At 41.7% G+C, this 16,252-nt stretch overlaps 1 protein-coding gene across 1 annotated transcript in view; it reads left to right on the top strand.

Moving 5' to 3' along the window:
- The first annotated feature begins 3,549 nt into the window (after window positions 1-3,549).
- Window positions 3,550-16,252, top strand: part of LOC103479949 (receptor-type tyrosine-protein phosphatase N2-like) — a 30,531-nt gene continuing 17,828 nt past the window's right edge. The window contains exons 1-5 of the mRNA XM_017309955.1: window positions 3,550-3,760; window positions 4,877-4,950; window positions 9,031-9,108; window positions 12,687-12,806; window positions 13,791-13,957. Coding sequence (XP_017165444.1) covers window positions 3,565-3,760; window positions 4,877-4,950; window positions 9,031-9,108; window positions 12,687-12,806; window positions 13,791-13,957 — 635 coding nt within the window. The 5' untranslated portion in view covers window positions 3,550-3,564. The remainder of the gene's footprint in view (window positions 3,761-4,876; window positions 4,951-9,030; window positions 9,109-12,686; window positions 12,807-13,790; window positions 13,958-16,252) is intronic.

The raw sequence follows: 16,252 nt of genomic DNA, 5'->3' as shown, positions 1-16,252 counted from the left end.
GATTTGCCTCGCTGGGAATGTGTCTCCTCGCTTTTTCGTAGCTCCCCTCCAGGCCAGGCGCGATGTGATACGCAAAGTTGGAGTAGGTCACAACGCAGATTGGCGGAGGAAGAAGCGGCTTCGGGAAATGGATGTTAAATCACTTTAATATGGTCAGCAGAAGAGGGAAAGGCTGAGCTGCGGAGACGATGTACTCATGTAACGGGATGATGTCAGCTTCTAAAACTGAGGCAGCTGCTTCTGCAAATAAAACCGGATGTAGTTTTGTTACGTGAATTATGATTCTATGTATTGAAATCAAAGCATCAAACTGAGGCTCTCTGGATGTTCTCTCCTTTTCTGACCATCATCTGAGTGAGAGAATCCCTGTAGAGTCCCTGAAGTTCTGTGATCTTCAGTTTGAACCCAAACACGTCGCCTTCATGATGTCAGGATTCCTAAACACATGGAGGGGCTTCCGTGTGATTGGCTGAGTCATCATTTCTTATCTTAGGCTTGTGCAGGTCTGGCTGATGCAACATGCATTTCTGATTCAAGAAAAAAAAATATGACATAATATGATTCAGTTAACCAAAGTAACTGATTATAGCTGATTAACTCTAACAATCAGATAAGTTTCCTCCTTTATTTTACTGGTTTTCCAGGAATTACTCTGAGACTCACACCTGGCCACAGGTCAGGTTAGGGATGACAAACACCCTTGAAACCTCCTCTAAAATCGCTTATTTTAATATATCACACACCAAACGTACCATAATATGCATTAATACACACAGTGGAAACTGTCTTAGCATCACCGCAGAAGCTAACATTCACCATCTTCCTTATTTACGCTCTTGGAGGTACAGCCAATCGGCATCAAGGAAAATAAATGGTTCTCCTGGATTGGCTGACAGGTAGCTCTGCACTTTGGTATTTCAGCTTCCCCAGCTACATTTTCTCTTGAATATTTTAGATATTGTCACCTTCCTAAAATACTGATTTATGTCATTTTGTTTTGCCAAAAGTGAGTCATTTGTATTTATTTTTTTTGCCTAAAACATCTTTTAAAAAGAAAGAAAGAGGTAGTGTTTTTTTATTTATTTATTTTTTTGACAAATTAATTTTTTGGCAAGAATGGCAGGCCATTATTTTAGGAAGGTGATGATTTGCTCTAAGAAAAATCAGTGAATAGGTGAAACTGAAGCAGGTGCACTGCATCTCGTCTAGCTTGGAGAGATTTGTGATGGGAATGTTCAGATCTCTGAGAGGAGATATATAGTAAGTAGATCAGAGCTGAAGCATCTGCCTGATCCTCTGTTGATGCAACTTTCAGATCGTCACCTTTAAGCCATTTTTAGGCTCCTCAATTTGTTCAAAACTCAAAAACCTTCCAGAAACCCTAAAAAATAAAAAAAAATACAAAATTATGTCTGGCACTGCAAAAGACAGAGGGTGGTTTCACTTTTCTTCTTCTGGAAGTATCAAAAAGACACTTTTGTTATTACTTCATAAAAAAGTTTATGAAGTAATAACAGAAATAAAACACTAAATAAGGACGTGATAAAGGGCAGAGTTACATTCTGGCCTCTCTTCCTTGCTCAGTAACTGCGTCCCGCTGTGATTTCTTCCACCCACTTCCCCTTTTCATTCGCCATCTCAGTCGATCCAAAATGGCTCCCGCATTAAGTCACCTCCCATGCGGCCTGGCTTCCATGCTGCTCTTTCCTACAGGTGCTTCTGGATGGTGCGTCAGAGCCACAATGGCGGCTCCGGTAGCGGTTTTTATTGAGCACCTTTGGCAGCTGCGCGCCTCCTCCCTCCCCTGCTGTAAGGGGATTATTCAGTGTTTGGCCGCCACATGGTGATCTCAGCACCTCCTGATTGGATTGCAATAATCCCTTTACACAGCCACAAAACCCTATTACTCTGGCATTAGAGGGGGAGAGGGAGGGCAGGGGGTAAAGGGCGGCTGGGGGCATCTAATTTGGACAGTGCGTGTTTGAAAGTGTCTTCTGATAGATTCATGTAAATGTCTGTGTTTGTTTCATGTGGATCACATTTGATTTCTGCTTCCTGTTTATTTCTTCCTCTGTGTGGGTGGACCTGTTCTCTGTCATTATTTGGACCTCCTGCCATTAATAAGCACAGTGCAGGTTGAGGTTTGCACCATCCGACCTCCTGTTACATCATGGCTGCTTTTAGCAAGTATAATAGGGGGAAGCTACCGCAGGAAGGGACGGCTAATGTTACACTGTGCATGTCATCGCCAACCGGGCACACAGAAACACCAAAAGGCCAATTTTCCTCCGTCTTCCTCAGCTGCTGCTTCCCTTTTATGAACAAACTTTCTTTCATTTCAGCCCGGAGCCATTAGGCCTTTTTTGGGAAGCTAATTCTGATTAAGATAAGCCCCTCGTTTGTAATTGTCACCATAAATCATCGGCGGATCCATTTAGAGAACCACCCCACCTCGTTTCGGACCCTCATCTATTAAAGACGATGGCCTGTGTTTTGCTCGCCGCCGGTTCTCGACTCAGAAACGAGCTGCATCAGATACCAGCCACGACTTTTCCACTTGTTTTGGTCTGGAGCCAAGTTAATTTAAGGGCGATTGTTCAAAGTCACCTTGCCGCCTTTAATTATGAAAACCGACTGAATGTAGGTAATAACGAGGATGAAACTGGCCATCGTGACTCGGAGCAGGAGTAGATTAAACAGGCGCGCAGTGATTAAAATGACATTGGTGCATCTAATAAACTGAAGAAATTATGCGTGTGGACATTTAGATATGAGGCTAATGAGGTGTCTAAATGATTTGTTTTTCTTTTAATCTTCAGAGAAGAAGAGAATCTTCATGTGGTTCAGTTCAGCTCCACTGTTCGGTTATTTAGTGCCACGATTTTTCCGGATTTCTTGAATTGTTGAATTTTGGTGAAGATAATCTCCAACTGGAAGATAAATTCATATTAGAAAGGTTATGTTCTTTCATAAAAGACCCAGAGCTCATTCTGTCAGTTTACTCTGAAATTATAAACTACTAGATTTAATTGTACGATAATTCTCAGAGGAAAATGAATGTATTTTACTGTGATTTTATGATATATGCATAATAATGGCTTATTAAATCTTGAAGGTTTTGCCAGATTTGCACACCCACATATCATAAGTTTTTTTTTTTCCATTCTTCTTTGTACAGAAACTCAATCCCAGTCAGATTAAATGGAGATAATCTGTAAATATCAAATTTGATTATTAGTTGTATTTGAATCTGAACTTTGACTGGGCCACTCAAACACACGAGTATGATTTGATGTAAGCCTCTCCATCCATTGTTAACCCCTTAATGGATAACAATGGTGCATTTATGGCAATGAGAACAGCTGAATCTCTCAGTTTAGGGGTTTCAGATTTAAAGAGGCTCAATCCAAAACGATGACATTCTCCTTCCTGTTCAGTTGGGTAATGTATGTTCTTCTGTCACAGAATCAGACTAAAATTCATTGATCTGTAGAAAATGATGGAAAGTTCCTAAAGGAATCGGTTTAATGTTTGTACCCAGAACTGAATCTCCTTCTTCCCCACATGAATATTTTAACTTTCTGCACTTTGTCTTCTTCCTGCCTCCTTCAGTCTTACATGGAGGATCACCTGAAGAACAAAGACCGCCTGGCGAAGGAATGGGAGGCTCTGTGTGCTTATCAGGCTGAGCCCAACGCAACCGCCACCGGCCTGAAGAACGGCAATGCAAAGAAGAACCGCTCCACTGCTGTGGTGGCATGTAAGCACAGCTCCAACCTGTCCTTGTTTTATTTTCTTTTTAATAAATTACAGTACAAAAGTCTTAAACTTCCCCTTATTTTGTTCCACTTTACAGTGAAGAGGCTAGAATCTTTTAAAGTGGTCTCGATCGATGGTTCTCTCGGTTTCTGAAGCTTTTATTTTTTAACAAATCTTTAAGGAAATACCCACCAGGGCCGACTTGATTTGGGTGTTGCACCTCCTGGTGTCATTCAGACATGGAGGCGCTAAACTCTCTGCCTCTGTTTTCCAGGCCTTTTCTCTATAATCAGAAAGTCGGAGCAGATGCAGCGAGCAGAAGGGTTCTAAATTAGTTTTCTATTAAAGCTCTCCTGCACAGGCCTCATCAATGATTAAAATTTCTAAGCCTTTGTGGAAATGGCTCCATCTAGAAAAAAAAAAGGAAAAAGTGCTGTCCCAGTCTCTGCAGCGGGCCGAGGCTTAATGAAATCCAGATTGTGAACTGGGAAAGCGGTTTGTCGAGAATAAATTGCGCTTCCAATTTGAAGCACCTTAAGCTTCTGTGTGTGTGAAAAAAAACTGAACTGTTTTTGCCAATTAAGCTGGTGAGGTTTGACTTCTGTTGAATAAGAAAATTTTATTGAAAAATGAAGCGAAGATGATGAGCAGCACATCTGCTGGAAGCTAAAAAAGGAGCTTTTCAAGTCCCTGGATGCACAAGTCACCATCTTAGCCCTAAAACGTCCTTGGATTTCTGCTTGTACTCCTGTAATCTTTGGGATCAGTGTGATATCCCTTTGATTAAACCTTTGACACATCACTGCGCCCGCAGTTTCAGAGCTTCACTGTAGAAAGTTTGAAGTGTGGTGACAATTTGTTAGATCTTTTTGGATGAAGGGAGAGATTTAGGGATTAACCCATCAAACTTCAAGGAGCATCTCCGATTTCTGTTTTCCATCCGGCTCCACCAGTTCATTCGTGAGCTGAAGATTAACTCGATTCATTATAAGAAAAAATGAAACTTATGTTTTAAAAGTTCGGTCAGCAGACGTGCCAACTAAACATCCTGTTTTCATTCTAAAACTTGCTTGAGTGAGACAAAAAACATGCTGAATCCTTCATTTTTCTGTTCCAGATGATCACTCCAGAATCACCTTGAAGGTGGAGAACAGCCAAGCCAACTCCGACTACATCAATGCCAGCCCAGTAGTAAGCACCTCATCTGCTTTCTAAACTCTGCATTTCACACCGCCGCCCCCCGTGGGGCGTCACGGCAACACAAGCAGCCTACCGCTGCCCGATGTAAATTTTGATGCAACGCTTGCTTAACTTCGGTGGCAGACTCGCAGTGAGCCCGCGCTCTCCACCATGAATATTAACGATCTCCATACAGCAGACACCCCGGGCGGGTGTTCGTTCAGGGGAAGGACATGCACAGGACTCGCTTTACATTTGGTGGAACTCAAATTGATCTGCGGGGTCTTGGGAAATGATTGTTTCTGACCTTGGGTTATGCTAATTCAACGCTGCTTTGTGTTTACTGTTGCGCCTGTGCTCGGCGTGCTGAGCCCCGTTCTCGGCACGGTACCGATTTAAGGAGGGGAAGCAGCCTGCAGGAAGGAAACGGGTGGGGGAGGGGGGAGAGAAAAAAAGCCATGTGAATTCAGTAAGTGAGGGAATCAATTTGGAAACCAGTGTTGGAATAGTAGGTTTATGCTTCCCTCGAGGCAGATACACTGGTATTCCATTAAAAGCAACAGAAACACTATGCATTTGAAATCTGGGCGCCACACCAAAAAGTGGCTCACTGTGTGTGTGTGTGTGTGTGTGTGTGTGTGTGTGTGTGTGTGTGTGTGTGTGTGTGTGTGTGTGCGTGTGCGTGTGTGTCTGTCAGCGAGAAACCAAAGAAATCAAAACTATTTGAGAACAAAAGAGCAACTCAGTCGAACATCTAAAATGCAACAACAGACCCGACACAGAAACCAACACATGAAGCCCGAAGAGGAGCACAAACTCTGCCGGGGTGCACATGCATGGAGCAGTAAACACACACACACACACACGCATACACACGACATGAAAAAAGGAGCAAACACCCACACTGACACACGATCACTGTCAGGCGTACGCTCCCACCTCCCACACGCTCTATTAATACAGCAGGCTGGATGTGAACGTATGGCGGATGCTGTGCTTATTTGAGGAATTTCCTCCATCCTTCGCTCGCCCACACTCCGACCAAAGGAAGAGGAGCCGTGTTTGGGATCTTCTTCCAGCAGCCTGTCAATAACCATAAAACTCGTTTATTAAAAAACGTATTGGCTGTGGAGCTAAATATAATTCGATTCCCTGCTGTCATGTCGGATAAACCGCTTGGTTCTGATGACATTCATTCATTGACTCATACTCTTAAAAATTGAAAACATGTGCTATTTTTTTATTGTACATATATGTATAAATAAATATATAACCATCAATCTTTTTTCAAGAAAATAACACAAACGCCTAGAGGTGATGCTTTAATTTAGGTGATTACAGCTGCTTATCAAGGATTACAGGGCCGTGTCTAAGATTTTCCTGGTCAGAAGCCACGTTTCTGCAGATTACTAAGAAGTAATCTGCAGAAACTTAAACTTTCTAACATTTTTTCATTTTAAAATAGTTACAGGCGGTTGCTGGAGCCTCCAACAGTCAGTCAAACATGAACAACCCAGAGGAAGCTCTGTGTTTGTCTTTTAAAGAGATTTGCAAACAGATGCGTTGAGAACAAATCAAGTTTCAGAGAAAGTAGAAAAAGACGCAGCAAAAGTTCTGTTTTGCCCTTTAATTGTCGCTCATCCTTGGAAACAGCCTCAGGTGTCAGGCGGCAGTAACAGCCTCCCTCCTTGTCAAACTTCCTCCCAGAGTTAAGGCTGAGTGATGGAAACAGCCACTGGATTTGACTCCTTCTGTCTTAGTGAAGAAGAGACAAAAAGCCAGCAGAAGGGATAATTACATGTGTCACGTCCCACACGTTTGCTTTTTGTTTAAAGCAACATGTCTGGAAGGTAGTGAGGAAGACAGTTGTGCTTTTCCAGCTGCATTAATGGCAGGGTTTTATTCTGGAGACACTTCGACAAGTCAGGAAGCATTTTGTCTCCGCCGAGATGGAAAAGAAGTAAGAGGGATGTCGGGAGATGAGTTTGCAAAGTCTCCCTGATCCCAGGATCTTGGTTTTCATCATCTTTTCCTGTCAGTTTTACTCGTTCTTTACCTCCAGCTTTTTCATGCAGCGACGTTTTTTTTTTCCTGAGGAGAAAAATTTGTCAAAAAAGTCTCCAGGCAGCACATCTGGAGAAGTTCACAGCCAGATGATTTGCAGAGTCGATGCTGTGTTGCAGTTTTAAAACCTGCATTAAACTGGAAAAAACACATTCAATTTAGAAAAATATTTAAGTTTCCAATATTTAAGAGATAAAATCTTATTTGCAAAATGAACTTCATGTTCTGTAAAACCTGTTGATAACTTTGTGTTACATTCCCAACACAGACCCCACAAAGTCAGTTCACTGCTTTTCTGAGATGCCAAAAATATTTAAAACTTTTTTTTTTGCACTTTTACAAACAGAATAAAGGCATCAGATCCAAACCTGTCGAAATCCAGATCTGACGAGTCTAAATGTTTAGCAGCCGATCCAAGTCGGCCCAGATGGAAAATCAGAAGCTAACGTTTGTGTTGCTGTTTCACATTTTGATTTATGTGCAGATAATAAAACTGCACTTGAACAAACTAGCAAATAAGCCGACTATGTAAACAATAACAAAGTGAGTTTCCCAGACATGTTTTTCCAATAATTCTGCATTAGATCTGACTTATGAGGCTCTTCGCTCAGGAACGGACGCAGCAAGGTGTAGTTCTCAACTGAAACATCACAAGTTATAAAAGAATTAGAATTTCCTTTTCTGGAAACTTGTAATCACAAACAGGAGAACGGCCCCAGAACAGCAACACTAGATGTAACTGCGGGATAATGCAGACGTAAACCTCCAGACCTCTGCCTTCATTTTTCTTTCCATGCCGCTTTTCTAGCTGATGTTTTAATGAGCAGAACCCCCCCAGCAACATGTCACCTTTTTTTCCCTTTTCTCTTCCTTTTTTCCGCCTCTGTCTTACTACCTTTTAAGTTCATTAGACATTCATTATTGTTTGGCATTCACAAAAGCCACCGAGGACCATTAAAGACAATTTGGTGTGCGGAAAAGCCCGAGAAATTATCCGTCTTCCTTCTGTAATTGCCTCCAGCTAAATTGGCCGCGCCAATTATTACATTTACCGTACAATTTGCATGCTAATAAGCGGGGGTGTCACTCACTTCCTGCGCTGGTTCTGCCGTCTCCTGCTCACGACGCCTACACCATCCCTCTGCACTTTTCATTAAGTTTGAGAAGAAGTTGAGTTCCTGTTCGACCTCTTCTCCCCCGAAGCTTCCAGCTGTGAACAGGAGAACGAGGAGGGGAGAAACGGTGCTGTGACACGGTAAATGTACTGCAGTTTCAACCCAAAATGGATCCAGGCTTATAAACCTCCATTCTTTGGTTTGTTCCTAACATGGGTAGTTTTAGAAACGGTTCCCTTCTCTCTAATGATGTTAAAGTGAAGCTTTTTTTTTTCCAGCTTCATTTTTACGGCTCTGCTCATTTGATTTTTTTTTTTTTCTTTTTCTGTGTAACAACATGTAGAACATAATAATGAACCCTAAGGCAGCTTGAACACTTTCAGGCCCAAAATACTTCATCTGCTGGCTTGTTAGTGAAGTAGAAAGAGAATAAAAAACTGAAAAGTGTGATGTGCAAAATATTCAGCCCCCTTTTCTCTGAGTGCAACCAGTTGCTTTCAGAAGCTGCCAACCCTAAAACCGAGTCCGCCTGTGTGTGATCTAGTCTCCAGCTGCTCCGTGACGCCTCGGAGGTCAGTTAGGAGAATATCGGGGAGCAAACAGCATTATATCTGACAGAATATGGAAAAGTTCAAGAGATATTAATACTTTTGCAAGCCACTGTATGCGTAGATTAGATTTTTTGGGAGTAGTGAGGTAAATAAAATGTACGACAGACTTTCACGTTGCCACTTTTCACCACTTCCTGTTCGTCTGCCCCTTCAAATTCTAGTAAATTAGACTGAAGTTTGTGGCTGTAGCAAGAAAAAATGTTCAAGACGTAATATATGAACATAAAAAATTACATGAATTTAAGGAATGAAGAGAACGAAGCAAACCATCTGCTAATCCTTCACTTCCTCTCTCCCTCCAGATGGATCATGATCCCAGGAACCCGGCTTACATCGCCACTCAGGGTCCCCTGCCCTCCACTGTGGCTGATTTCTGGCAGGTAAAGACACAAGAAAATCCACGCGCACAACACATATACACCATTACAACAAAAATCAATACACCCCCTTTAAACAAGAGCCAGCCGATTTTTTATTAGAGCAGCAACTCACACAGGAGGCCGTCTTGTTTTGTGGATGTCATTATTAATCTCTCCTTCCACGTAAGGCTCAGCGCCTCCACCAGACGTGTGCAGCGGTCGACAGCGCCATACGTCGTTAACGTAGGAGGTGGCAAACCCTTTTCCCGCTGTCTCCAATGTTGAATTGGGTTTGAATTGGAGAGCAGAGGATCGATAAGTTATTTTAGCCGCCGGCGTTGGGGCGGTGGGTGTTTGTGCCGGGAGGAAAGGTCGCCTTGTCAAACAAGTAAAGTCTCTGTCGGGTTCAGATTTGTGCAGGTAACCGTGAACAAGGAGCAGGAAGAAAATTTAAGTGCTTCAAGGTGGAGCACGTTCTCTGAACAGTTCTGGATTGAAATCCTCAAAATAAAAGATGAAAATTATTTTGTTCATTCAATCTGAAGTGAAAAGGTTCAGAAAAACAAACGACTTACATGATTAAGTCTTCTTAGCTAAAGTAGTTTAAATGTACAACTTAAATTCTTTGTTTAATTCCCATCTGTTTCATATAAATGTTACTGAATTTCATTCAATTATTTGTAATGATTTCAAGACAATTATAATCCATTTCCACCTCCAGTCTGGCTCAATCTAACTCATCCTAAATGATTTCAGTTTGTCATTTTTAAAAATGCATACAATCAAATTAGCTGTTATTTTAGGACAAATAAAATGGGATTTAATTCCAGAAACAAATCAGTCAAATTCTCTTTAATATTCCAGCTAATTACAACACAGTTGAAGCCAAATTGTTGCAAATAAATTAATTCTAATTCTTCTCACCTTCAAAACAACTGATTTCAGGAATATTCAGTTCACATTCAGCCGATTCCAAAGAATCGATTATTCATTTAAATTCTTTTCAGTGATTAAGAGTCAAGTTCAAATTAAATTTCACTACATAAATAATTACGGTACGCTGTGTCTGATGCAATTTTAGTTTTTGGTCTAATTTCTCAATAATTTTATACTTAAGTTGGGCTCAGTGAATTTGCTATATTTCACTAGACAGTAAAAGTTTATCTACTATATTAGGATAAATAATGCTGTGCTTTTTCATTCATACAACAGAAAATCTCAGTTACCTCAGTTGTTAGAGCTGAAATATTTTTAGTGGCCGTCTCCAGCGGTCATTGTACGAGGAATGGAAACAAAGCTGACAAAAAGTTGTTGAAAAATCTGCGCTTGAATTGTATTTAAAATAATATCCTGCTAATAATCTTGCAAAACCAGAAATTCATTTAGTTTCCATAAATTCTGGTTTCAGCTGACCTGAGTAGAAACGCTGCTAAAATGAACTGCTAGTGAAAATGGAGCATTATTAAATGCTTTAGTAGTACAAAGACATTTTTGTTCATTTTCACCGAGGAGGAAAAAGTTCAACTTTAGCTCTGGAAGATGTAAAAATATGCATTTGACATCTTTTAGATTTACTGAATGGTAAAGTTGAACTGATTTTAAAAAACCTTTGCAAAGTCTGATATCTACACTGTTACGTAGCATTAACTTAGATACTCCTTTGCGGATGAAATGAAATTAAAGATTTAAACCAAAGCAGAGTTTAAATCTGAAACCACAACTGTTAAACACAGGGTGGTGTTACTTATGATGCTGAGCGAGAGAATCTGTTACTGGCAAAGCAAGAATAAATGAACAGAAATACCAAAACACTGAGAAACGGTGCTTTCATTTAGGGAAGATAAAAATTTAGAGTGGTGAAAAATATACAGAAAGCTATAAATCAAGTGAAAAAATAAAGCTTGAGCTGTACAGGTGAAAACATCTGGTTGGTTTTCCACTGCTGCTCATCGGTTAACCTCATTTACTGTTTCATCAGACCTCTACGTTTCAAAACAGGCCAATGTTATTACAACACATCCATCATGCTGCAGATCAACCTGCCGGACTTAAACAATTCAACGTGAAGCGCTCATGGTGCACTCAACGTTTCACCGGAAAATATGGGTTTGAATAAAATGTGTACTTCACAAAGCTCAGGTTTAGATAAAGGGAGCTCGTCCGCGCGGCTCCAGGAGAGTTCTCACCCTGTCAGCTAAAACAAATTAACACCATTTCTCAAGAAAGTGCAACGTCACGGCTTTGGGTCCGCGAGGCTAATCAGTAAAGCAGAAGGGAGCAGGGAGGGAAGGAGGGGGGCGGGGAGGGGGGCTGTAACTCAGAACCGACAACAATTAACATCAGTTAAATCACCATCCAATGAAGAGCGCGCGCTGCCATCTAGCACAGTCATGTGAGAGCGCTATTGTTTTATAGCTCCCATTACCGCATGGCTGTTATCTCTGATCGGAGAGGAATGGATCTCCTGAGCGGCGCGGCCCGCCCAGCTGTGAGAATATGGCCGCCATCAGGAAAAATACGAGCGGGAGGCAACGCTTCGCTGTCGAATGATCCAGTCGAGGGACAGAACGGCCTTTACAGCAACAGTAATTACTTTTCATAGCGCTCGATTTCTAACCAAAGTCTGGGAGCGTGAGCGTTCTGCCTCCCACATAATAGACTCTTCTGTCCTTACAAAATAATAGCAATCTGAATAAATGTAGACTAACACGCAGCTGAGTGGGTGAGTGGAGATCCGTGTCCCAGTTGGCAGACTTCGAAAGGCGTTGATCATCTTCCACATGAAGCTCTCTGCCACTTCACACGAATAACTCGATGTACCAATCTGATATTTAATATCTGCATCCATCCCGATATTAAAAAAAAAAATTCTAGATCAGGTATCAGTGACAATGTGCGCAATCCATCAGGGCAGATCTATCCAGTCTAATTCTATGCTTTGTGCTCTGAGCGAGTATTTATATTTAGAGTTCCTAATTCCTCATTCTGACACATTTGAAAGGTTTGCTGCCGTTTACTTTTCACAGGTTTGACTGATTTTGTTTTGTCAGTTTCAGTTATGATTAATTTTACATTGGCTGTTATACTCCTACCTGCACTGACTGAACAAATGAAGGTTGTGCACCGATTGCAGTTTTCTGGACGATCGCCGATTATAATCTTGAAATTCAAATTTTGGATGACAGAGATTGTTTTGTCTGAAATGTTGTTAAATACAGTAAGAAAGGGACTGAGGTGGTAACACTATCAGCTGGTCGAATTATCAACGCACCCCTAGTTGTGTTGCTTCTACATGTGAAATTGGCCAAACTTGTAAAGCTGTCGCTGTGGAGTTATCAAATACATTTGTATTTCAGTACATGTATGTCTGTGATTTAAAAAAAAATCAATTCAGCGCTGTTTTTCTGTATCAGATCGGTATCGGCTGATACTAAATCTCAGATATCGGTATCGTGCATCCCTAAGCTAAATGCTAGCCATCTAGATTGATACATTTAGATTTGAGAAAAAATTGAGTGTTTATCAGCCAGAGTCCTGTCCAAAGCTGGATCTGAAGGGTAACGTGTTTAAGGCGTTTTATTAAAGTGTTTTCTTTGCAGATGGTGTGGGAGAACGGCTGTGTGGTCATCGTCATGCTGACTCCTCTGGTGGAGAACGGGGTGAAGCAGTGCTACCACTACTGGCCCGACGAAGGATCCAACTTGTACCACATCTACGAGGTAAAGGTCGCTCTACTTTGAAATGTTTCAGCTCTTACCTGTAAGTTATGATGAATCATTTAAATCATTAATGACGTCCAAATCCAAAGCTTTCCAGATGAAACGGAACCATTTTAGTGACCTTGATTTGACTGTCTTTCCGTTTGATGCTTCTTCACCAGAGCTTCAGTTTTGCATTTAGTTGAATATGCAGAGTTATGTTATATACAGTATGTATGGAAGATTTCCAGGCTCTGATCACCAGCTTTAGCTTTGCTGTGGTGGAGGAAACATTATCAGCATTTCTATACCTGATAAGATCAGATAAGTTCATCGTTTCATTCTGCAACATCAAGCCAGCAGCAGCATGAGACGATGCAGGTGAAGGAGTTTTTACTGCAGGACTTCCTGCTTTTCTCATCCATCCATTTTCTTTACACCCTTGTCCCTCAGTGGGGTCGGGAGGGTTGCTGGTTCCTCTCCAGCTGTCGTTCCGGGCGAGAGGCGGGGTCACCCTGGACAGGTCGCCAGTCTYTYGCAGGGCAACACAGAGACACACAACCATGCACACACACAGTTTGAAGAGGCCAATTAACCTGACAGTCATGTTTTTGGACTGTGGGAGGAAACCGGAGTACCTGGAGAAAACCCAACATGCACATGGAGAACATGCAAACTCCATGCAGAAAGACCGGGGCCAGGAATCGAACCCAGAACCTTCTTGCTGCAAGGCAACAGCTCTACCAACTGCACCACCGTGCAGCCCCCTGCTCCCCAAATGCAAATAAAGACCAGCTGATGTTGGCAACATCCGTTTCAAACATGTTTAAAAGCCTCGATGGTTTTCCGCTCTCCTTTATATGCAATAAGGAGCTCAGTGCCTCGGTTCTGGGACTCTGCACTCAACAGGACGATTCATCAAAGACAGCACTCCTTCTGTCTGTGCCGTGTTTGTCTTGTTCCATCATCTTTTTTCATTAAGCTTGTCTGGTCGTTATCTGACAGGTGAACCTCGTGTCTGAACACATCTGGTGCGATGATTTTCTGGTCCGGAGCTTCTACCTGAAGAACATGCAGACCAACGAGACGCGCACCGTCACTCAGTTCCACTTCCTGACCTGGCTCAACCAGAACGTCCCGGAGACCAGCCGGACCCTCCTCGACTTCCGCAGGTAGCACTTCAGCCCCCACACAGACAGTCATGTTTGTTTCTCTGAATCAGTGAGTGGCTGAAGGAACCAAAAGGGTTTGGAGTGAACATTTGATGCTGCAATTTCTCTTTCATCCTCAAGAACTAAACGTTTTCCATCAATGCACACAATGCTGGATTACAACCTGAGTCTGTGGCACCAGACGGCAATTTCATGTTTATCTCTGCTTACCTACTGATAAACACTTTCAGGCTGAATTGTATTTGAAGTGCTTATTCTTCCCTTTTAATGTGGATTGAGAAGCCTTTGAGCTTTTGCAAGTTGCACTTTAATTCCTAATAAGTCTAATAAATCCTTTTTAATTGAAGTCCTCATTTACTCTTTTTTTATTTTGCTTTGCTTTGATTGCGTAAAGGAAATTCTTATAAAATAAAAAGTTAATTTGCAGAACAAACTTTTTCAAATTCCATCTTTGGTGCCAACTAGTGTTTAAAGTTTTCACACATCGAAAATAAACTTTAGGGATTAGTGTCAAAGTGACGTGAACTTACAACTTGGCATATTTCATTTGATATAACACATTTCCTGCAGCGTGTCTAAAATATGTGGTTGTCCTGTTAAAATGGTTTCCACTATTAATGCATATGAAGCTATATTTAGTGTCTGCACTATTAAAACAGACGTTTATTAATGTTTTTAGAATGGGTGTCTTGCATTTATTGATTTTAGCTCTTTGCATGTATTCGTGGCCTCTGACCGCCTATAATACCAGAGATCCTCTGTAAGCGATGGCCGATTTGATCTTCAGAAGACAAAATGTTGAAAGAGAATCAAAAGGAGGTTAAAAGAAAAATTACCGCTTTTAAAGAAATGCAGTTATATAACCTGGTCATTGCGCCTTTATTTTTAAATTGTTTTGAATTTGGGTTTGTGTGATGAGCGAGGTGACGTCACTCAGCAGACACAGCTTCCATTCATCAACAGGATTCTCCTTCAGTTAGCAGGAAATTGGAAATAAGTCAACGAATGTCCCCCAGACCGTTGAGATAATTGCTTTGCACGATTTGACTTCTTAGAAAAAGTTGAGAACAGATTTCAGGAACATGATGCATGCTTAAAGATATTAATAAAAGTGTGTTTTAATATTTTGCACTCCTCTTCCAACACTCTGCATGGGACTCTGGTGTTTTACTAACTCATCTTGCTTTTGATGAATGCAACTTTTACCACTGACCTGGTGAAATGAGTTGGAAAATCTAAAGGTTTTAAAAATCCAAAAGAGGAAAATTGAATTTTTTCCATCTTAATCCATAAAAACGAGTATTTTAATGTATAAAAGTTGTTTGTTTGCACCATATTCATAACCCTGTGAAGCAAAGAGAGAAATATCATCCATGTTTACTTCTGGATGTATTGAGGTGATTCAGCCATGTAATCTTTTATTGGTGCTGCTACTTCCTTCCTGCTGACCTTTGACCTCTTTTTAAACTGTTGTACTGTATTACCTGTTAGGAGTGAGCGTTCCTTTCACTCTCTGTGGATTTAGACCCAGCCCTGCTTCATATATAGACCTGGTGTCGCTGCACATCAATTAGGTGGGATATCGAGAGTCGCAGCTTTTCTAAAGGGGCCTGGTGGGCGTCGCCACACGCCATCACTTTGGAAATATTGCCTTTACTCACAGGGCAGCAGGGTCACGACGCAATGAAGGAAGCGTTCTGGGAGATATTTTTCTTTTTTATTACTGCGGTTATTTCAAAATAATAATAAATAAAAAAACCTGACCTGTTTTTTCCCCCCCTGCTCTGATGCGTTGAAGATAACGGCTGACGGTTTCCTGTCTGTACGCTTTGGCCAGCATGTACTCACAGCAGACTGACTGAGCTTCCTCTCCAGCTTCTCCCTTCCTGTTTTACCAGCTAACTAGCGGTTGCCAGTGTCATTTTTGTGATGTTGCAGCTAGTAATATGAGTCCAGTTGCATAGTCACAAAAGTGATCATTGGAGACTGTGACTCTACAACCATGCACCACTCCTCTTCCTCTCTCCTCCTCCTCCTCCTCTCTACCCTCGCTGTGCTCGGTGATCTGAAATGACCTCTTCCCTTTTTGCTTGCTCCTGGTTTGCTTGACTGCCTCCGATCTTCGCTCCTCTCTCACCATGTATCCCTTTCTTTGGTGGTTTCTTTTGTCTTCCTCTCCCTCCCCTCTCCATCCGTCCCTCAGTGAGTTTCTGCTCGTCTTTTCTGAAAACTTCTGACCCGTTGAGCTGAGAAAAGATGAGGCTTCTCTCTGTTCTGTCGGCTGCAGGCTGGGAG

Source organism: Poecilia reticulata, linkage group LG17 (assembly GCF_000633615.1).
Source record: "Poecilia reticulata strain Guanapo linkage group LG17, Guppy_female_1.0+MT, whole genome shotgun sequence".
Lineage (NCBI taxonomy): Eukaryota > Metazoa > Chordata > Actinopteri > Cyprinodontiformes > Poeciliidae > Poecilia > Poecilia reticulata.
Note: the sequence above shows the minus strand (reverse complement) of the source record. Positions and strands in the feature narration are given on the sequence as shown.